The 22899-nt window shown below is 41.4% G+C and overlaps 1 protein-coding gene across 2 annotated transcripts; it reads right to left on the bottom strand.

The window, feature by feature from the left end:
* Positions 1–925: 925 nt before the first annotated feature.
* On the bottom strand, positions 926–18655 carry thbs2a (thrombospondin 2a). Of its 2 annotated transcripts, XM_056395362.1 has the most exons (23): positions 18407–18655; positions 18037–18108; positions 17145–17698; positions 16535–16619; positions 13908–14107; positions 12406–12543; positions 12227–12320; positions 11653–11823; positions 10631–10807; positions 10107–10280; positions 9478–9605; positions 9217–9369; positions 7715–7933; positions 7524–7631; positions 7272–7431; positions 7036–7154; positions 6709–6943; positions 5157–5384; positions 4763–5034; positions 4582–4679; positions 4000–4139; positions 3029–3059; positions 926–2662 (listed from the first exon to the last, which is right to left on the bottom strand). In XM_056395362.1, exons 2-23 carry the CDS (start codon positions 18101–18103, stop codon positions 2659–2661), a joined length of 3555 nt encoding a protein of 1184 aa, XP_056251337.1. In that variant the 5' UTR covers positions 18104–18108; positions 18407–18655; the 3' UTR covers positions 926–2658. The 2 variants fall into 2 exon arrangements, with proteins under 2 accessions (XP_056251337.1, XP_056251338.1); XM_056395363.1 differs by lacking the exon at positions 3029–3059.
* Positions 18656–22899: the final 4244 nt, after the last annotated feature.

Below are 22899 nucleotides of genomic sequence, written 5' to 3'. Positions count from 1 at the left end.
CAGCCACCGGTGCCAGACCCATATAGCCAATCTTTGGTGTGTGCCACGTGGACTATTCCAAGAGCCTCGACCCAAATATCGCTGCCACAGAGCTACGAGAGCAAGGTTTTGACTTCCCCATTTTCCCTAATAGCGCATTTTTTTCCTGGCCTGACCATCATTTATTTAACCCCTTCCCTCCCTGGTTTCCGCACTGTGAGACAGATGGTCTGGTGCAATACCACCGAAAAACCCCTTCGTCTCTAGAAACCGTAGGATTCTGCAAACTCAGTTGAGCATTGTAACAAAGACCTCTTTCTAATTTTATTTTACCATGGAGAGTATTTTAGGAACTGACCTAGTAAAGATGGAGGCTTTTACAGGAAATGGACTGCTCATATTCAGGTCAGTGTTCTAGAGTGCATCCAGGACATGGATCAGGCAAACTTGGTATATTTGATAAACCTTTCAAAAAGACAGGATGTGGTAAATTTGAAAAGAAAACATGAATGACAGAATTAGATGAATTAATGTTACTATATCATACAGTTTTCTACAATGGTCGCCATAGGTTTGAGCACACCTTTCTTTGAATTGAAGTTACATTTCTAACATTTCTTCACTTTCATAAAATGGGCTACATCTTAAAGTGAACGAGCATTTTTTTGAGCATCATGTATTAATCCGCCACTGAAAATAGTCCCTAACAATTATACAATTTATACCATTTTGAGAAACTTTGAATGAAGGGACTGTAATGCAAATCTTAGCTTTTGTCTATGCATGGCATTTGTTGAGCATAACAAAAACATAAACACCAGCCATATGCTTTAAAATGTATTTTAGCTAGTATTTTATACTGTATGAGTAATGTTGGTTAAAATACATTATACAACAGTAATTACATTGGGATATCTGTCAATCCTCGTGTACATAATCAACAGAATGGTGTACAAGTGATTTATTTAGGAAACAGAACAATCTTACACTAATGTTTGTAGAAAATGTATATCTAACAACACAAGTATACAAAAAAAAACATTTACATTTTGTGCATTGCAAACTCTCAACAAAATGAACAAGATGGAAACCAAACACGGAAAAAACAGGAATGCTATACACACTAACGACAGCAAGGTTGTACACTGATACGTCCTCGATCCACACCACACAGTCACACAGTCACAATTTGTTTTGAGAGACCTTCATCTGGATTCCTTTTCAGCCAACACCGAACAGTTTCACAACATCCATAAGCGATACTTATGACAAGAAAAAAAGGTAATTTGTATAAAATGTTTTCACTGTATTTGATCTTCATGACTCCATCACACATAATGACTAACTGTTGCACTTCAGACTCTCAGCTGTTGATGTGATATGTCACTTGGCGCTCGGTACACAACATTGGATTTACTGGGAATCAGGCACTTAAACTGCAGTTCTATTTAATTCATACCTTTCAGACTGATGTTATTACCTTGATCTACTTAATTTTTTTTTGTAGATGTAGCCCAATATGCAGCCAGTTTTGATGATGGACCATTTACTAGACGCAGAGTATGAGAACTGAAAAATGTTCCACTTGTACCGAAGTGATATATCACTTTGAGGACAATGAGGCCCCTGTCTGGACGGCTATGGAAATAAACACAGTGGCTTTTTTTTAACATACACATCCCACCAGAATTAATGTTCTCTGGTAGCTACTATCACATACGTAAACACAGCACGTGTTTACGTATGTGATTATTTAAGAAGCAGCTGATGTTTATCCTTTCCCCAAAGTCTTACACTACAGATGGTCAAAAAGATCTGAAAAACTAACAAGTTAAGGAAGTGCATGACAACACCGAAAAACTGGCAATGTTATAGTGTGTTATCTTGATGTTTGTGATGTTCAATTATGTGTTTTGTCAGTGTAAACAAATAAATAATTATTTACAAGCATAAATGCAAACAAACAAAACAAGCAGGGAATAAATAATTTACAAAAGGAATTATTATACAGACTTAGTATAAACATCTTTGGCACTTACTAAAATGGCTTAATTAAATCGTTCACTCACGTTCTCCGTATAAAAAAAAACCCAATACAAAACAAAACTAAACACAATTTCAGGATGAAAAGAATGAAGAGGAATAGTAATGTACTTGAGACGGCTAAATGATTATGCTTTGGTTACAGTTTATGTTTGTCAGACACTATGATCAGTTGTTCTGCAGGACAGAAGCCATGAGCGAACCTCATAATCCCAAACAGAACGAAACATATTAAACATAGAAGAACTGAGTCACTTACAAGTTGTAAGAACCAAGACACTGTTGGAAAGCACATACAGCATGTAAGTGGTTGTACAATGAATCCTTTAAAAATGTAGACATAGGTACACAAGTTATAACTGGATATTCTGGAGAGCCTTTTTTTTTTTTTTTTTTTTTTTTTTAAACTCGTCCACTCCCATCAGTTTTTCTTTCCCAGCTTGGGAAATACGTATAAGTCACCAGGAAAACTGAAATCGGCCATGCTTTCCTCTCCAGTGGATGGATCAAGGGCAAAACATGGAAAAGTATGGAAAGTCTCATTTACATCGAAATGGATTTAGCGATGATGTAATGTTTACTTTGAGAGATTCTTGTCTTTTGCCGTCTGATGTTTTTCTATCCGACTTGATTCAGTTATCTGCGGAAAGATTGAGAAAATAACTTCCATTACCGCCACATTTATAATCAAAACTAGGACACACAATGAGATTCACGCAGTCAAAGTGCCAGAGTGCAACAACATGTGCATTGTGTGCGCCAGAAAGCGTGTCTGCAGAAACATGGCTGTGATTGTGAAAAGGCTGCAGGCTGATTTTTCACTGTTTAGCACTCAACAGAAGATCTGAAGAAGGACCAATACGCAAGGCCTTTCACAATGCATCTGAGGCATTGTACATGGGCAAGCTGACAGGCACAAACAAACAAAACACAAACAAATAAGCGTGACTCTTTTTCTTGCTTCAGCCAACACACAACACATAACCCCTCTCATCATCATCATTACCTCGTGAACACTGTTGGCAACTCCGGCTTATCTGAGGTTTGAAAAAAATGTTGAAGGTTTGAAGACTTTACTCACATTATCCAAACATGGAGGTTTTCTCCTCCAATGTCCATACATATGTCCGCATTACACACGCATACATACAGTATACACACACACACACACGCTTGCTGCAGCGATCCTTTAAACATCAATAAACATCAAATGCCTAAGTTGCGATCATGTAATGTAAAGTCTGCCTGCATCACACTGCTTTCTAAGAACTTGATACCCAAGACAATATTTTCTACTTAAAGAGTTACGGAATTCACGATATCTGGATGTATATGTAGAAACATGGCTAACCCCTGCGTCAGAGACAGGATGATTTAACCTGTCCTCCCAACCCCATAAAAAAGGTTTATCATGTCTTAAATCATAATTTAATCTAATTCATTAAACAGCTCAAACTGTAGGGAACAGCTCCCCCACATGCACAAATGTAGGAATTACAGTGTGAATCCTTAACTGCTATTAACTACGAACATTTTTTTTTTTTGGCATCTGATGGTTGCAACAAAAGCATTTAGTGCACTTTCCTTGGGTTTGTTTGCAATATTCTACAGTTGCGAATAATTTATCTCAACTTGAAAAACCGCAATCAAAGAAATCTAAACTAATTATACACATAATTACACACTTCTGCTATTGTCTGCTAAAGTTGTGGACAAAAAGGAAAAAAGAAAAAAAAAAAAACGAAAGCTTGGCTAATATTTCCGAATGTATGTTACACTTTTTGGTACAAGCTATCCTGTAATGCATTATCGTAGCTGCACAAAGTTTAGTACACAAGTGTGGGTGTCTTAGCCATCGCAAGTTTCTGTTTTTGAAATTTAATATCATACACATACACAAACACAAACACACACGTACATACACGTCAGAAACATTACTGGTTATAACTTTAAAGTCATGAAAGTGTTTGTACTAACCTCTGCACTCATACTTGAGGTCGGAGAAGAACACCAGCTCTTGCGAAAAGACAAACAAGCCTAACCTTCCTCCGGCAAAAGTCTTGTCATAAATTGGTCCTGAGTCGGCCATGATCTGTTTACCTTCATAGACCACAACCCTGCAAAAATAACACGGTGAGCATGAAGTTTGTAATGCAATGAGATTATGGTGCTCACAAATATACAGCATATACGGCATTGCTATACTATCAGTATTTCGGTGGCTGACAACTGGCCATTTGTACATCAATCTCCATAATATACATTCATCACCTTGGCTGTATGTACACAAATCTGTGTCTAAACCAACATTTCACCAATTCATTTTTGTAAACTTCTTTTTTGTTGTCACTAAGTGACTTGTTTGTGCTCTTCTGTTTCTCTCTGTTCTCGGTGTCTCACCTCTTTCTAGTCTTTTCTGTGAGGCTCTAAAAGGCCATGTAACAGAAAACCTGCAGTAAAACACATACTGTAGCTCTTTGGAGTCCTGCAGTCAAAGTAGCCTGTCACTGAAACAGGAAAACGACTAGTTGTCTCGTTGTGGTGAACTTCATTTCTTACCTTATAAAGCCCGTCTTTGGTCTGTGGATGAGATGCCACCTGTAGGCTGTGTAATCCTTCCAACCGATGTTTTTGGGGTCATGCCACAGAGTACGCACCTACATAAAATAGTAAACAGTACTTAATATTAATACTGCTACAGCCTTTAAAACAGACCACTGGTATTTAGACTGCTGCCCACCTGTCCGGGAGTGTTGCCCGTGTGCCACAAAGCATTCCTGAGGTTTTCTCCAGTGCCAGTGGTTGAGTTGACAACTTTGAGTGAAACTCCAGAGATGCCAAAGGCCTTGGAGGGCTTGTCCTCCCAGTAAGTCTGTGTGATCTGCTTCCACATGACTACATAAAAGCGCCCACTCGACTGGTAGCCGAACACAAAGCCCGCATAGTCATCATCTCTGTCTGTGTTCACGTACATCGTTCCACTGAAGTCCACTGCATTGAACTCATCAAAACCTGTGATGGTGTCAAAGAAGCCGTTAGGACTCTGCACAGTTAAAGGGAGTTTTAAATCTTTTAAATAGCAGCAAATTAACACAAAAAGATTGCAGGGGAGGACACATATGTGTGCTGCTCACCTACTGCAATGCCTGGGTCAGAGTTGGCAGTCTGGACCAGCTCTTTGCCCTGGTGTCTGACCACCCAGTTGGGATCAATTTGAGTGGTTCCCTTAGGATCCAAGTGGACCATCTGGAACTTCCTGAAGTCTGTGGCACTGATGGCGTTGTTCTCCGGACACACATCAAGAATATCTGGGATGCTGTCGTTGTCAAAGTCATCTTTGCAGGCATCCCCTCTTCCATCGCCTGTTAAAAAAATACATCAAATAACTAGGTCTGACCTGATTTAAATTAGACATGCACGATATATACTACATTTTTCCACAGGTTGGAAAATCTCTATGGCAGCTAATGTGAGTGTCATAATACTCCCACAGCAGCGAGTGTTGAGGAGCTCGTCCAAGTTAATATTGAAAATTAATGGAAAAAATAGCAATTCCTCCCAGGAAACTGGCTTTCATACCTTTGCCAAGTCTACTAAGGCAAATCAACCATCTTTTCATGCTGTGACAACTTCCACTGATACTTGTAACTATCTGAGGCCTGAAGTCTATTAGAGCCAGACTGCAGGCCAGGAGCTCAAAGTGGAAAGGATGCCAGTGGCTAATGAAGGCCACTGTGTGGAGGTAGCTCGCTGCTTTCTGTCATCGTCTTTGTTATTTTGCACAAGGTGCTAAAACGATTCTATCAAATAAACGCTATCTGACGAGCTGTGAAGAGCGTGAAAGCGTCAGTGTCCAAGGCCTTTCTCCTTCTCGCGGTCTGTTTCCAGTTACAGACAGCTGTACAAACTCAAGGTAACCCTGCTTAAATTTGGCACTGTGGACTCATCACGAGCAAAAGCCTAAAGGAAAGAAAAACTTCAGGGGCTGACGTGTGCCCTCCTGGGCGGCTCACTGAAGTCATGCAGAATGACATCACCCATGCCAATCCGGTCGTTGACTCTTTCCACAGCAACTGCATTTCACACCTGCAGCAGCTGAAGCTAATTGCTAACAAAATGTGAACATCACTAAGTAATGAGCACAAAGTGACAACAGACAGAAAATAATGGGCCATTATATAATCTATGTATCTAGCTGTGGATTATCAATTCCCAGACTGACAAGTACAGCTAATGTGTCATAAACTGGTCATGTGAGATTAATGGTGATTATTAACTAATGGTAATCAAATGGTAATTCATTAATTAATGATGATATTTTTGTTAACTTCTGTTACTCAGGTCAAGAATGAACTCACAATCTCGAATTTTAAACCAAGAGAGACAAAACGTCCTTGAAGTGCTCAGAAAAACGGGAAATCTATGCATCGACAATTCCTGACAACCGGGCAAATCCATCTGCCGAAGAAGCTCATGTTACATTCGAAAGCTCCAACATCTAAGTACAAATGCTGTCGGTTAGTCTGAGGTTAGCTAGCTTTGACTCAGAGTAGGAAAATTTCAGCACCCTTTGTTCTAACATTTCTGCAAGACTAAGATCAACAGCTGGATTCACACACGAGTCAAAAGCACATGGCATGAAACCGACGCTGCGACCTTTAAACTCTTTAAATGTTACATCCTCACCGTCAGCATCCAGCTGGTCTGCGTTGGGCGTTAGTCTGCAGTTGTCCTTGTCGTCGGGTATACCATCATTATCATCATCATAGTCACATGCGTCTCCTTTGCCATCCTTGTCATGGTCAGCCTGGTTGGCGTTGGCAACATAGGGACAGTTGTCCAGGTTGTTCTGGTGGCCGTCTTCGTCGATGTCCTGGTTATTGTCACACTGATCTCCAACCAGGTCATTGTCTACGTCAGTCTGTTGGACAAATACAGATGTTAACTTTGTTAACGCCTCCGGTGCCTACTCTTACACTGGAATGTGTCATTATATGCGGTGTGGCACAGTACCTGGTCAGGGTTGTGCAGCAGTGGACAGTTGTCACACTGGTCACCAACTCCATCCATGTCAGTGTCCTTCTGGTCAGTGTTGTATACATAGGGGCAGTTGTCGTTCTCATTCATAATTTCTAAGAAAAAAAAAAAAGACATTTCATTTTCTTGAGAGTTTAAGATATAATATAATGATTAGCTGCACTAGATGGACTGATTACAGTATTTTACATGTTTAGGTTTGTCTATTTTACCATCTCCATCAATGTCCACTGCGCAGGCATCCCCTTCTCCGTTGTGGTCGGTGTCTATTTGGGCAGGGTTGTGTTCATAGGGACAGTTGTCGCATCGGTCACCGACTTCGTCCTTGTCAAAGTCAAACTGGCGAGGATTGTAAAGGAGGGGGCAGTTGTCCTGTGGAAAGTACACATTTGTTTAGGAATTCTTTCGTTAAAATTAATCTGATCATAGAATAAAATATGTCCAGGTGTTAAAGACTCCTGTACCCTCTCATCTAGAATTCCATCGTTGTCGTCATCCTTGTCACAAGCATCTCCTTGACCGTCTTTGTCAAAGTCTTCTTGTCCAGAGTTGGGAAGGCTGGGGCAGTTGTCCTGAAAAGTTTTCCAGATACAGTTGTTTAGATTCACTGCAGGATGGGCTACATCAAACAATATAATGAAGTTCAGTGAAATACCTTCTTGCAGTGATAAGTGGCGTTGGCGCCACACACAAGGTTCTGATTGGGCCAACCATCCAAGTCTGAGTCTTCACCACAAATGAAGCCATCTCCAGCGTAACCGGTCCTACATTCACACTTGTACATTGGGTCACTAAAGTGGCTGATGTAGATACATTCGGCATACTTGTGACAGTTGTGGGTCTTGTCCTTGCACGGGTTCTCTGGCTCACACACCTAAAGGAAAAAATGGCAGTTGCAATTGTATTATGAGATTTGTCAGCGACCAAATGCAACATCATGTGACACTGGATGTGATCCGCCTGAAAGAAAAAACAAAAACAAGATGGCCCACCATACCCTTGTCGTCAGTCTTTTAACATGGTTTCCATGTAAAAGGATGACTCCTCGTAGCTTTCTTTTTGGAAGGCCACTACAAACTGAGGGCTTCTCCAAAATGAAGTGAAATGTTAATGGAAAGATTTTGGACAAAACCAAAATATGGGGCACTTCTGGGCGCAGAAGTCCCACTGTGACCCACTGTTACTCCTTCATTGCAGCACAAGGTATTCACAGCTGCCACTCATTACCAGAGGATGAAGAATGACTCCAGCTTGGATGCCACTCCATGAGCTCATAGAGCAGAAAGTGACGGCAAAAACAGCCCTTTGATCAAAACTATGAAATGGAGCCCCTTAATGCCAGCGATGAGACAATTCCCTTTTTCCCAAATCAATTAGTGAAATTGGGACATCAAATCAAAGACAAGCAGCTGCGGAAACCAAAGAGCGACAAAACGCGCGACGAGGGATGTTATGTGTGTGTCGGTCAGATTGGCATGGCAAGTTTTTCAGTTTTCCAGGAACTATGTAAATTTAGTGATCATAGGGGAGCAGAAAACAGTTTGTTCCACTCAAGTAGTTAATGTGACATATATGACGTGTCATATTACTTGTGATAGGGTGATAAAACTTAGGAAGGGAGTGGGAAGTTGAAATACAAAGTTGTTTTAAAGGTCTAATGGGTAAAGCCTAAATTAAGAAAAAAGGTTTCACATCATTTTACTTGAATAAAAGCCATTCAATATTTACAGTAAAAGTACAGCATAAAGACCTGTTTCAGTCGTCCTCTCATCTTACAATGAAAGTAACAAAGACATATGTTTGTTGTTAAGGGTTGTCCAATTCTCCCTCCTCTCCTTCTGCTTATTGATACTGGGTCAAGGTAAGTCACACTCATACATGGTGGCCCAGGGCCTCCCCTCCAGCACTGTGCACTCTCACTGCAAGAATGAGGCTTATAAATCACCCGAGCTGCTGCTTCCATCATTCATAAATTTGGATCTGACATAGAAAAATCCACACGACTGCTTTTCGAAAAATCTGCCTGGAGCTTAAGGGCCACATTGTATCCTTTCCTTTGCCACATTTGGTTTTCACCTCTTCAAAAGTTACTCGTGTTTGAATGGCATTCGATCAATAGTCTGTTACTGGCACTGAATGAGTGTAACCTCAGCTCACCTGTTTGTTCTTCTTGGCGGCCTCCACACCCATACCGAAGGGCTGGGTGCCCTTGTAGCGCTTGGGACAGGGCAGGCAGTGGAAACCTGGATCAGTGTTGACGCAGCGTTGCGTTCCACTCACTTTGTAGCAAACATCAGACACCATATCACACTGGAGGAGGGAAAGAAAAGCTTCAGTAAAATGCAAACAAATAGTTACACGTGCGAACCCTTGAATACAAGTATTGCTTATGCACATAAGAAAAACAGGAAGCTTTACCTCATTAATGTCTTCACAGTGGGTACCATTTCCGCGGAAACCAGCAGGGCATGGGCCACACTCCCAGGATCCATCTGGAGAGCTGTTGCAGTCCACTCCCCCAAAGCATGGGTTAGACAGACAGCCATCTGCAAGGGATTTAGATGACAAGAATGGATACAAACAAAGGAAATTGATTAAACATTATTGGACAAATCCGTATTGTGTGTCTCCAAATGGTTCAACTTTAATTTGTAATGGTTTCTATTTCAACTTGATGCGTCAAGATAAAGACCTACAAGCTAGGACATGCACTACAGTTGCAGTATGACCTAAAAATCCAGACTTTAAAGGGTTGGTTCACCCAAACTACAACATACAGTATATTCTCACTTGAAGGTATTTTGTCATAACCTACATTTAAATTTTGACCTGATGGGGATGTGAGAGGAAAAATCTGGGCATCACCAACATCAGTAGGATTCATCCTGTTGGGACTGTGAATTTTATCCATAATTTCATGACAATCCATACAATATGTGGTGAGGTATTTAAGTCTGGACCAAAGTGGTGGACGGACCAACAGGGCCATCTCCAGAGCTATGCTGCTCCCAGGGCTAAAACCATAATGCAAAGTGACTAGTGCTCACCAATAGGACAGTCTTCTTTGTTACAGCTGTCACTGTCGTTGGCCTCCCCGATACACTTGTTGCCGCCATGCTGAGGTTGAGGGCTGTTGCACTCGCGTGTTCGACTTTTGACCCCCCCTCCGCATGTTGCTGAACAGGTTGCCCACGGAGACCAAGGGCCCCAACCACCATCAACTAAAAAAGATACAGAGGTAGATGTTCAGAAGTTAATCGTTGACGTCAAACATTTAATTCCACTGATATTTCAACCTCTGTATTTCTAAATAAAAGTGTGTCAACATTCAAAGCCTGAAATCTGAAAAGCAGCCAGAGTCAGAAGCCTGGAACTTAATACTACAAGAGAACATACTGAGCTGATTTGGGTCAACATTTCCTGAAAGACAGACAGGAGGCCAAAACACATGGGGAGTGTTGCCTCAAGGGAGCCATGAGGCATGAGGAAGTCTGGTTGTTTGACACGGACGCTAGCTGTTGTAATGGAGATGCCGCTGTTGAATGTTCCCTTCACGGGCTGAAATACTCACTGGGACACGGCTTGGCAGTGCAGCGCTGAGTCTCTCTCCCGCTTCCTTCGCAGTCTTTGCCCCCCAGCTGTGGCACGGGAGCATTGCAGTGTCGTATCCTGGTGATCTGTCCTTCTCCACAGGTCACAGAGCAGGAGGACCACGGTGACCACAAACTCCACCCTCCGTCCTGGCGAACTGGGTATCAAACATCAAACATATCAGGCAGAGATCACCAAAACACATGTCATGTATTATCCTCTAGACTTCCATTCAGTAAAATAGTTACAGACATATATAATTTGCAAAAGTAAAAAAAAAAAAAAAATGACCACCAGATTTTCTACAAGTAAACATCACATGATGTTGGCGATGACGGCTCACTTTCAAAGATTTTCTGAGATGCCTGCGCCAGTATTTATGTCACCGTGGGTAAACTATCCTGCAGTGGTTAAACTGATTCAGTCACTCAAACAGATGCAGTGTAATGTTAGCTGCATGCAATAACAAATGCTAATCCCACAATTTATCAAAACACCCAGTCCATCAGTTTCGGCATCCAGGACAAATCTAGAAAAATCTCCTAACCTCCCTCATCTCATAATCTCATATATGGTACAGCTAATGATCAAATTCATTAGTATTTTATATTTTTGCATGGCAGGCAGTGGTGAGTCATAGCACTTTGAAAAACCCTCTCAAACAGTGATTTATTTGGAATAAAGTTCAACTGGGCACACCCTGCAGCCCGACCATACGAGCCAGCTCTTCACTCAGCCTCACTCAGATGGATGCATTTTCAACAGATTTATGGAGGCGTGAACTTGGTCTTCTGCACTTTGGAGGATCTCATCTTTTATTTAACTCGGTGCCCGAGTTTTTCCACAGTTCAATCATGCACCATCTGCACCATGTACCATAAGTCATGCGCCACATACTTCGATCAAGATAATATCCAACCAGCACTAAGGAGGTCACCACTGGATGTCAGCTGTTTAAAACGGAGTGACAGGTGAAAAACTAAATAAACTAAATATCCTCACCACGGCTGTCGCATTTGCCCAAGCTACACTTGCGGGTCTGGATAGAGGGTCCGGTGCAGGGGTTACTGGTTGCATCACATGACCGACCCCTCTGTTGAGTTCCTGTACCACAGGTGACTGTGCACTCTGTCCACTCTGACCAAGGGGACCAGCCGTCCTCACTTTCTATAGCTGGAGGATGTAAAAGCACAGAGTCAACATTTGGTTCCCTTTTTTTTTTGCATAAGAAAGATTCCCATATATACAGTACTCATTGTTAAAACAGAACAATAAAAGTGCTGGAAAAAGATCATGTCTGCACTATTTTTATTCTTTATGTCAGCCTGTTTATCACATGACCTCATCTGAAAAACCCGCAGTAGCCACTAGTGTCTTATATTTTGACCAATAAATATGTGGTTCACTCACAAAGACAAACTGGCTGCAACAATCCTGTAGTATTAAAATTTAATGTGCGTGGAATATTGTTTTTATGGCATATTGCACCATTAATTTAAAATAGCATGTGTGCATAAAACTGCATGTGCATTTAAGTGCTAGGTGCATTGGCTAATAGGACGGTCCGACGACTTACGTATACACACGGGGCAGCACTCGCCGTCGATAAACGAGGGGCTGGCACAGGCCACTGGAGGGCATGTGATTTGGTGACACACGATCTTGGACTCCTGCCATCATTCAATATAAGAGATATATCAGGATCACCGATATCCACAGTGAATCTGTACATATTTCTTTATGACTTGGCATTACCTGGCAAGTACATTTGGTGCAGCTGTCTACCACCCAGTCTTCCTTATCCTCAAACAGGCGGCCATCCTGCCAGCACATGTTTTTCTCCTTAGAGTTCAGCTTCCCAATGACCTCCCTCATGATTGTGTTCTCCTCCGTCTGAACATACAACAACAGACAGTCGGAAAAGGAGCTCAGTCAGAAATTGATTAGGACACACACATCATACAGGTATACTGCACTCCATTAAGCATGTGATGGTATACACCCGCGGACAAGCCGATTGTTTTAGGAGAGCACATGCGAGGTTAATATTCACCATGCGGACAGAGGAACAGTATATCCTGCTCCAGCAGAAGCAGTGTTATACAATTTAAATATTATTCATAGACAAGTTAAACATTCAACATTATATTAAACAAACATAACTCTCTGAAAGACTCAACCACTACTATACATATGACAATAATTAAGAGCCAACTGTAGCATCCTGTCACCCTTTCAATGAATCTATCCTACCAGCATACATCCCTCTCCAGTTCAGTGATGCTTTGAGGTCGTTTCATTCTGAGCCTAAGAACTTACAAAACCTAAATGAACTCAAAGAGGTACACCTACACAAAAAAAGCTACTCTACTGTATTAACAGGAATACTTGTAAAACGTTAATTCTAAAATGTGCCTCTCATCACTAGAGTTCTCTAATGTTTCTAGGAAAATAACCCATTGAAAAGTGTCGTACACATTGTAACCTCCAACCCAATTGGAGATCAGGGGATTTCTGGCTGGACTCCTCAACACTTGGGAACCGTCAGTCGATAAACCGCTGCCAAAGGTTTGTGTGTGTGTGTGTGTGTGTGTGTGTGTGTGTGTGTGTGTTCATGCGTCCTCCTTTTGGAAAATGGAGGCAGCAGTGTGCAGCACTAGAATCTAAGACACCACTCGGTCTGGAAGAGCCTCAGGGACCCTTCTCATCCCAGCCGTTTTTTTTTTTTTTTTCCCAAGGTTCATGCCCAGTCTCTCTTATTGCTGGGAGGCTCCCAGAGGAAACACATGGGCTGTTTAAACACAACCAGACATTAGACTGGACCCTATCGCTGCCAGGGGAACACTTCCTATATCCACATGTAACATGTCATAAAATCTGTCTGACTCACGCCGCCACAGATAGCAGGAGTCAAGCGGGTTCAGCCATCACGGGCGACTCTATAAACAGTCCTGCGGCTATTTAATGTTTGCTTTCAAACCAATGTAGGTTACCTAGTAACCTAATTCAAACCTCTTACCTCCTGACTCCCACACATTTATTTTTCTAAAATGTCAATTTTCTCTAAAATGTTAATTTTCTTCCCTCGCACAAAGACAGATTGTGGTGATTTGACATCCATCACTAAAATTGGCCGGTAAAGTACGGTGAAACAGGCAGTGGCTTTTCTAAAACAAACACAAGTCAGGATTATGTTGATTTGCACTATGTAAGAGAGCATCAGTCAAGCTGACACATATGTCATGTGTACTACTTACCACTTTTTGCAAGCCATCAATAAGGTTACTAACGACAACACGAAGGCCTTTGAGCTCCTGGAACATGGTGCTAAGTTCCTCGCAGGAGCGTTCGCACATATCGGCTCCCATCTCATCTGTCTTCTGACCTATAATGTTTGTAGTGATGGAAGGACTCACATCCACCATTTCTGTGCTCTCACTCACAATATTAGCATCATCTGGTGGGGGGGAAAAAAACAAGAAAACGAATAAGCAACACAGACTGGAGATGGAAAACATTTGAGAGATATGATGAGTGAAACTCAAGGACTCAAAGGGAACAAATCAATTTCCTGTTTTCCTGTAGTCGGCCAAAAGATCACAACAATGCTGTGATTACAATGTTTATTGTGTTCCCAAAAACAGATGTTGAGTCAGTGGTGTTTGAGTTGAAAAATGTATCTGTTTGAAACGGGGACGGTAAAACTTTCCACCGCAGACGACAGCAGGGCCGACTGTGGGACGGCGGGAGGGGGTGTCACTGTGAAGCTCAAAAAGCAGAAATCTGGGTGTTCCTTCTTTGATGAGAAAACCACACCGTTGTCATAAATCCCTGTGACCTTTCAGATAAGTGGACACTTTCAATATGAACTTAGCAGACTGGAGTGACCACACAGATGGATTTACAAGGAGCCTGTGAAGCTCGTGCTCTTGCCCTTAGGGCTGATCAGTAGCACAGGCACCAGAGATACCCTTGTCTAGATGTCAACACACTAATCACATTAGTGCGGATCAAAGTCAAGTCCCTTGAGTAACAGAAATTATCAATCATTACTAACACTGAAGGATTTACACTAGAAACTGGTCCTTCGGTGCATAATGTGAAAGGAAATGTGCTCTTCAACTACAGGGCTGTTTGAAGGCTGTAATGAGGCTAAATGTCGAGTCTGCTTTGCACAATCTGCAAAGTTGGAGCAGGAAGTCCAGTCCAGAGTAACGTGTCTGCCAGTTGTGATCTTTGCACAACACAGACAGGCAAAAACATAAATCACAGAGTAAGACAGGGCGTCTTTTGTGGGGTTTGCATTAAGCCATATGAAATTATCAGCATCTATTCTTTAGATTCCCTCAATTTACCCCTCAAATAATTCCCCAAGTTGGTGTCGGAAACAACTGAACCCCAATATTATCATGAACTTTACGAATGTGTGACACCGAAAACAAACACACAAGACACATATCACAGCGCCATGGAATGCCTGTCATTCGGCCAAATCACACAACATATCTGCAACTGGTTTGGATCTTGCTGTGTAAATTGGTGAAGATTAATAGCAGAGCAGGGACTCTAAATCAAGAAGTCATCCAAATTGCCCAATGATGTCCCAGTGTAGCCAGTGCTATGTTTTCTTTCCTTTTCAGTCTGCTGGACTCATTCAAATCTCAGGAGGGCGTCACGCTGTGTGTGCGTGTGAACGCGTGCTAGCTCGTCTGTGAAAGCATTTACACATTCTTTTGTCCCTGATAGACGTTTTCTATTTTCGTACAACAGATAGAGGAAAGATTTTTTTTTTTTTTTTTTAAAAAGAGCAAAAAGCTTGGGTAGGTTTAATACCGCTCATTAATGTCCAACATGACAGGTTTTATAAGTGTGTGGGTTGTGTGGCTTTATGGGTGACTTTTGGCATTAAAATTGCTACCAGTGCAGAACCTTAACTGGTGCCGACCAGCATGCAGGAAACTTCCAGGTCCTGGTGACATTTGTTAAACAAATAAACTCATTCAGTTGGAATTCAACACTGCTTGTGGCAACAGAAATGAGACAACTGCTCTATCACGCACAAACCCACGCACTGCATATGGATTTACTTTGTCACAGCAAGCCAAAGACACCTTTTCCAGATCTGGTGACCCTGTAGCCTTGCTGTAAAGGATGATTATATACATAGTTACTCAGATATCTGTATTTTTTCTTTTTTAAGTTGCAGCCACTCTTCGCGTGAGCTTCACTGAGGATCACGAGGTACTATTCCTCACGAGAGCAAAGATTCAGCTGAGAACAGCAACCCAATCAGCCAATTCATGACTTCACTGTGTGTGTGTGTGTGTGTGTTTGTGTGTGCAGCTGGAAGTGGAAGCTCCCCGCTCTGCAGCACAGCATTCACTTTCTCTTTTCTATTTTCTTTCCCAAGGCATTATCCTGAGCCCACTGCCAAAGGAAATAAATGTAAGCATCTGTATCTCCTTTTGTTCACCACGCACACAGCTCGACCTCAAGCCACTGCATCGATACTGCTGTTTCCGTAAATATGAAGTAATGGTGGGAGATCTTGCCACATATCAAATCTGCAAGCTTTTTGACCCACTTAAAAAAGAAAGAGCTAAGTTCATACAAAGGGAAGTCAACTGAGAACGCTAAACTGTTTGGTCTGGAAAATTGCTGTGGTTGGCACATAACAAAACACAGATACCATGCTTTTGGAGGATTGCATGTGAATGAGTTTCCCAATCACATCTGCAAGGTATCGAGCTTCAAACTGTTTGCAAATATAATTATTTCGACTCAGCTTTTGGATTATGAAAATCGTGTCAATAAAAAACTCCAACAGAGCGGAAACTTTAAGGGTGAATGCTGGTTTAAACACCTTCAAGAAAACCACTCTTACCTGGCTTAGTGACCTCGCAGTCTCTGCTCAGGAGGATGTCTTCCACTGGGGTGTCAAAGATGAAACGCACATTCTGCAGAAGGCCCTGTTTGGTAAGAAAAGACACGTCTCAGTCGCCGCAGTTACAGTCTCTATTACATATTTTGGCTAGTTTGACATATTTCAGAAGTGACATATAGAATGTCCATTTTCTATACCCACTTACTCCTATTCAAGGATGTGTTGGCGATCAGTCTAACAAACACATTTACACTTGGGCGTAGAAGTTCACTCCTGAACTTGTCATACACATTCACACTCATGTTTACACACAAGGGGCAATTTAGAAGCTAAATTTGGAGTCCTTTCCACACAGAGGGACCAGGGCAACATTGAGCCACGCTTTGAAGAGGGAGTATGTTAAGTCTCTACTTCTGGAAACTGCTGTTTAAAATGAGCTTCTATTATAAGCTCAGAGTAGACCACAGTTTTGTGTCTCGTAACTTCTGAGAGGTGAGAAAATATTGTAGGGGCCAGCTCACAGAGGGGACTGACGTTGAAACGCAATGAAAGCTCCCGGATCCTGGGAAATCCTTGTCTAGGCACCAAAACGCCACAGTCTTGGCCTTACCCTGAAGTGGTTCTCTCGGATGGATCCCTTCGCGACATACATGCGGTTTCCCTCAGCCTGCAGGTGCTCGTAGAAAGGCTCATCCAGGATGAAGCTGTCTATCAGGTTGCAGCCCACAAACAGGTTTGCATTTTCCCCGTGAATATGAAGAGTGATATTCTTCCACTGTGAGTCAGACAGGTCCACGTCCTCGAAGGAAACCACATTCTGCGAGCCGTCCACCGAGTAGTAAATGTCTAGAGTGTTGGCCCGTCCGTTGGACACAATCTCAAACTGCCGCCGGCCATCAGGGCCCTCCAGACCAATCAGGGTGCCCCGTGAGGCGCGGTCCTGGCGTATGCTGGCCACAAACACAAAGCCCTCATTGTTTTGGATCTGTCGTAGAATTTGCTTCAGTATGGGGGGGCTCACTGGGGGAAGGTGGTCGAAGCGGATGAAGCGGTAAGCAGGGACGTCTGAGTTTTGGCCCCGGAACTGTTTGGCCCCCAGAGTTTTGCGTGTGATGTGGCTGATTTCAAACAAGTCAAATGATGTCTCGTCCTCCTGCTCACCATCTATAAATCAGACAAGAGAAAATGCAAATTGCCATGTATAAGACATATATTTTAGGGGAAAAGAAGAGTTCATAAGCTTTTTAGAATCACCATTTTAAGACAAAGAAACAATATCAAAATTTGGCAAACATATGGAAAAATGTTTTGGGGGGTTTAGTCCTCAGTTTCATCTTGAAATAGATGATTGCACCTCAAGTAAGAAAGACTTAGCATTCAGTTAGTTTTAGTGATAAAATAATTCTACCGATGACTATTACTATTAATATTATTATTAGCATTAATTATTATTACTAGTCTGCATTAAAAAGCATTTACACATTTACAAGTTTTCCACTTACCTTGAGGTAATGCGTGGAGGAAATTAATTGATAAGAGCAGCAAGAAGAGACTTCTCCTGAGTATCATATCTCCTTCAAAACACAACAGAAAGGGGGTTTAAAAAAAAAAGAGTTTATAAGTCACTCTTGACTTTTTTTCGACATCCTGGGTCCACCTCAAATGTTGACTTTGCACTTGAGTTTCTCGGTAACACAGTGAATAATTCGAAGGAGAAAAATGAGGCGAGATGATAAAAGTAGTAAGATAAAAATTAGATACATTGTTTTACAACATCACACACAAGACTGGAAAAACTGGTAAGGAATTTCACATTTAACGTTAAATAAACTCTTTAAAAAATACAGCTGTTGTGCCGTCCGTGTAACTTACCTGACGCTTGCAGTTTTTCTTTTTTTTTTTTATGCAGTCAGATATCCGACAAGAAGAAAATGAAAAAAAAAAAGTTCAAATCGGTGGAAAGTAGCACGTTGTTTGATGATCTGAGCCGATTATTAAATGGATGAGAAGTGGTATCTCCTATAAACCTCGTGCGTAAAAAAACGTACAGTCCAATCTGGTTCACTACATCCACAGTCTGGAGGAGTTGAGGCACAACACTGACTGAGGCACCCACCTCCCTCCTCTTATATAGAGGCTCGCACAGAGCCTGTCAATCAAAGTCGTTTGGGTATGAACCGTCTGTGATCGGTTGTTAAGAGACAGAGTTACATAATTATCTTCCGATGGCGTAATTTTCTTATCCGTGCACACACACAGAGGCTGGTATGGGGGGGGGGGGGGGGTTGTGACCCCTCCTCCCCTGCTGTCTCTCTCTCTCTCTCTCTCTCTCTCTCTCTCTCTCACACCGTGGTGCCCACCTTCCCCTCCCTATCAAAGCCACCTTCCCACTGTGTATGGAGCCTATTCACTTTCACTGGGGGAGAGAGATGCAGGGGAGGGGGGAAGGGGCTGTTTTTCTCTGGAAGGACAAAGTTATGCTGGTAAATAAACCAAAACCAACTAAAATAGCTGCAGCAGCATGTAGGTGCATTTCATAAATGTGTTTGCTATACAATTAATAACATCATAATTCTAATTAATTCTGAGAGTTTTGGGGGGTATAAAATCAGAGCTTTGACCTCCATTCTGGAAAAAGCTATTGTGCATTTTCCTGAATCTTATTTCTTTAAAAAAGTTAAAAAAAAAACTACACAAGCATAAAGTAAAGATTCGGAATATGTGTAACAGCATTTGGACTAAAACAGTGTTACAACTAAAAACTTAACAAAAAAATCAGTAACTCAAATGGAGAATTCCAACAATGGCTGCAATTTGAGACAGAAAAAGAACATGAAAATGACCTCTAATACAAAAGATACTTTGGATGCTTCCACTTTGCTGGCAAGGAGTGTCTTGCGTCTGGAGATCGTCAGGTGTTTGCCAAGGCTTCCCTACTGCGGTGTCAGGGAAAGAAAAGCTGATACAACGTCTGATTCTTGGAGCCCTGTAGAGGGATCATGGGGCTGGATGTGGGTAGGCCTTTGTGTACCAATAGGAAACGTCTCAGGGACGGTTTGCGTAAAATGGAAATGTGCATTCCATTTGGAGGAAAAGAAGAGGGTGAAGAACAGACCAAATGAGGCGATTTCCTTTCAACAACACAGATTTGTTAACCTGACAGAAATTAGAAACAGTAGTGTGCGGTTAGTCAGACATACAAGAGGATAACGATGCTCGCTGATGATAAAAGCATTCTGCAGGGGGGGGGGGTTGAAATAGTCCACAGACTTGAACTCTTGAAATGTGGTGGTGCAATTGTCAGTTCTAATTTGTGTGGATGGGTTTGAATACGCTCTTTTAAAAAAAATCATTAATCATCAAAGTTATAATGTCAGCTATGGAAGAAAAAAGTTTTCAATGGTTCTTTTAGTATGAAGCTGGATCTGAAGGTCACCTCTAGTTGGATATGTACACAAATTATAAATAAGACTTTTAAAAGTACTGTTAGATTACCATTATTGTACCATAAATAACCATATATAACCATTACTGTAAGAACAACTGATACCTTTCATTTCTATAATCTGCATTTACCCACTTTCACCTACATGACAAACAAGAGTAATGAAGCTTTCCCAGAGGAATGGAAAAATAGTTCAGATAAAAGTAGGCAGAGGGGAGTGGAACTGCAATGCAGTTTTATCCATGCAAAGTCATGTCATTTTTACAAATGAGAGGAGAAGAATAAAAGGTACCAATAAATCCATGTAAGACTTGTTTACGCCAAACTGTGCCATGAAGAGAGACAGTCGAGAACAGTCTGCCCTGATATCTTGCTCAAAACACAGAATGTGCACAGTTAAGATTTCTGTCATTTTTAAGATGTTGTTGAAAACTTTCTCGGTCATCTGGGCGACACCATGATCCTACGTAATACCTAGTACGCAGCAGAGATCCACACATAAACGTGAACTCCCCTATTAATGCTACAAAGACCAGAGATGTGGAGGAGCCATGAAATAAAGGTGATGGATGTCAGTTAGGTTGATAAACAATTATAGTTTCCAGCTCTCTTCTCCAAGCTGTGACTTCACCGTGGAAGTTTATATGTTTTTAACAAAAAATTGGTTCAGTGTGACTCAGGAGCACAATCCAAAAAGGAAATCTGGCACCTGAAATGTTTAAAGTACCGGGAACTGGAGAGAGTGACACATGTAATGCAAATCACGTCCTCAGTAAAATACAATAGTTTTGGGAATGATGAAAATAAATATGTTAGGTAGAAATGGTCTTTTTAGTTAAGATTTACTTCAAATAGCCCCCTTAAGTTGATCATGCCAACAGTTGAGTAATTCCAATGAAACAAATTTGGCCAGAATGGCTGGCATTGTAAAATATCCTTGCATAATCTCCCAGATGGAATGACGGCTGCGTTTGCATGACAATTGCTCTATAATGTACAGTATGTATGTAAATATCTGGAGAGAAACAGCATTTTCTTTGAGTGTCACTGCCCTTATTTACTCTACACTAACTACAGTAAGATAGTTACTAGTGTTACTGTACTTGTGGTTATGACAATCGCATCAAATTAATCTTTGCTGCTCCAAAACCAATGTGGCCATCCCCCTTCCCATTTAGCTAGAGCCTATTCTAGAGGTAGATTACAACATTACCACTGGTAACTGCTTCTGCATGCCAAGTAAATTTAAAATTAAGTCTAATGCATCAAACGTTATTCATATAGCGCCTTATGTTCGAAATTTAAGTAAGGGGCATATGAGTGGTACAAGCAGACATTATTCTTTGCACTTTGGGAAGCAAATTTAGATTTGTCTAAAAAGAAACGTAGCGTTAGTTCCATCTAACGTTGTGCTTGTGGACTGACATCAGCTGTTTGGCAACATGCTCCCTATTGGCTGATTCACAGCTGTGTGACAAGTGATGTCCAATCATATTCATGCAGGTGTACAGCATGGACATTATAACATGACACTCTGCTGTTTACACTCATCCCAACACAGCTTTGTCCAGCACCCATACCTCCCCGTTATGTTGTATTTTGTTTTGTTGATTTAATTAGGATTTATGTTTTTGTGTGTTTATTAGGAGAGATAAACATCTTAATATGTTTATTAAGGGAAATAAATAAACATGAAACAGCACATCCTTTTCCGCCAAATCTAACTGTATAACATTTTGACAAATGGCTGAAATATGGCTAAAGTTAGATTAGTTCAAGTTAGTTAGCATGTAGCTATTTAAAGCTATTTTTTTAGCAATACTAAAATGCAGCTGTTTCGAGGATGGCGGTGTTGGTCGGTCCACCTCTTTCGTTCAGAGTGAAATATCTGACTTTTCTTCTAGCACCATGAGGTTGGCAGTTGTGGTTTAAAATGTTTCGATAACTACTGAATGTTAGTACTTAGCTAAAAGCACTGCTGTGCAGCTACACAGGGCTGCCTGAGAAAGAAAAATTGGAGATACAGACATCTTGAAGAGTTTTCATAATAGTAATTTTCACTGTCAAAATAGTTTAATGTTTCCTTGCCAGACACAGGTCGGTGAAGTTTCATCGTCGCTGACCTCATTTGTTTTTGTCTCATCCCTCAATTTAAACATTGTGTACCCCGCAAGCTTATTTTCTTTCTGCAAATTGTAGACAAAATGTATCTTCCTTCCATGCTTGTTCATTTGACCCGATGACACAGTTTATTGTTCATAGCTGATGTATGGAGCTACATCACAGCAACCACCACTCAAAGCCTCTGGCCTGCGGAAAGCTACAGAAAACTGAGACAGTTCTTGTGCAGAAACACATCTAGCAAAATTATTATTCATTTCGTGTGTGAACCCAGCGCCAGTTTCACGCATTTCATTACAAAAGCATTTACTAGCTCATGTGACGTCATTTCTGAACACTTTCATTCTCTGATGTTCTTGACATTATGTATAAACTGACAACATGATAATATCTGTATCGACTTTCTGAAATCATCCAGACCGCCTAACTATCCTGTCCTGATCCTCTTTCTAACAGGACAAAAAGAGCATTTCCTCTCACACTGAGATAGATTGTTACAGGTAGTAATTTACAACAACATCTGAGTCACTCAACGGGGCTCTTTTTTTATAGAAAAGTAGCTCAATGAATTGTTCTCATAGGTTTTGTGAGGCAATTGAGAAGTCAACAGGGAACCGAGAAAACTGTGGAAAACATTCAAGCTGATCTGTACACACCATTTATCACTAAATTGCAACACGGCAGGACTTCCAGTTTGACTCTCTGGCTTCGGAGGAAGTTCTAACTGTGTGCTGACACACTGATGCTGCCCACTAGTCATCCTACACTTTCAACAAACGGGGACTCATGTTACCAGAAG

The sequence above is a fragment of the Seriola aureovittata genome, chromosome 14, assembly GCF_021018895.1.
Source record: "Seriola aureovittata isolate HTS-2021-v1 ecotype China chromosome 14, ASM2101889v1, whole genome shotgun sequence".
In the NCBI taxonomy this organism is placed as follows: Eukaryota; Metazoa; Chordata; class Actinopteri; order Carangiformes; family Carangidae; genus Seriola; species Seriola aureovittata.
The sequence above is the reverse complement of the archived record's forward strand: the minus strand, read 5'-3'. Positions and strand labels throughout refer to the sequence as shown.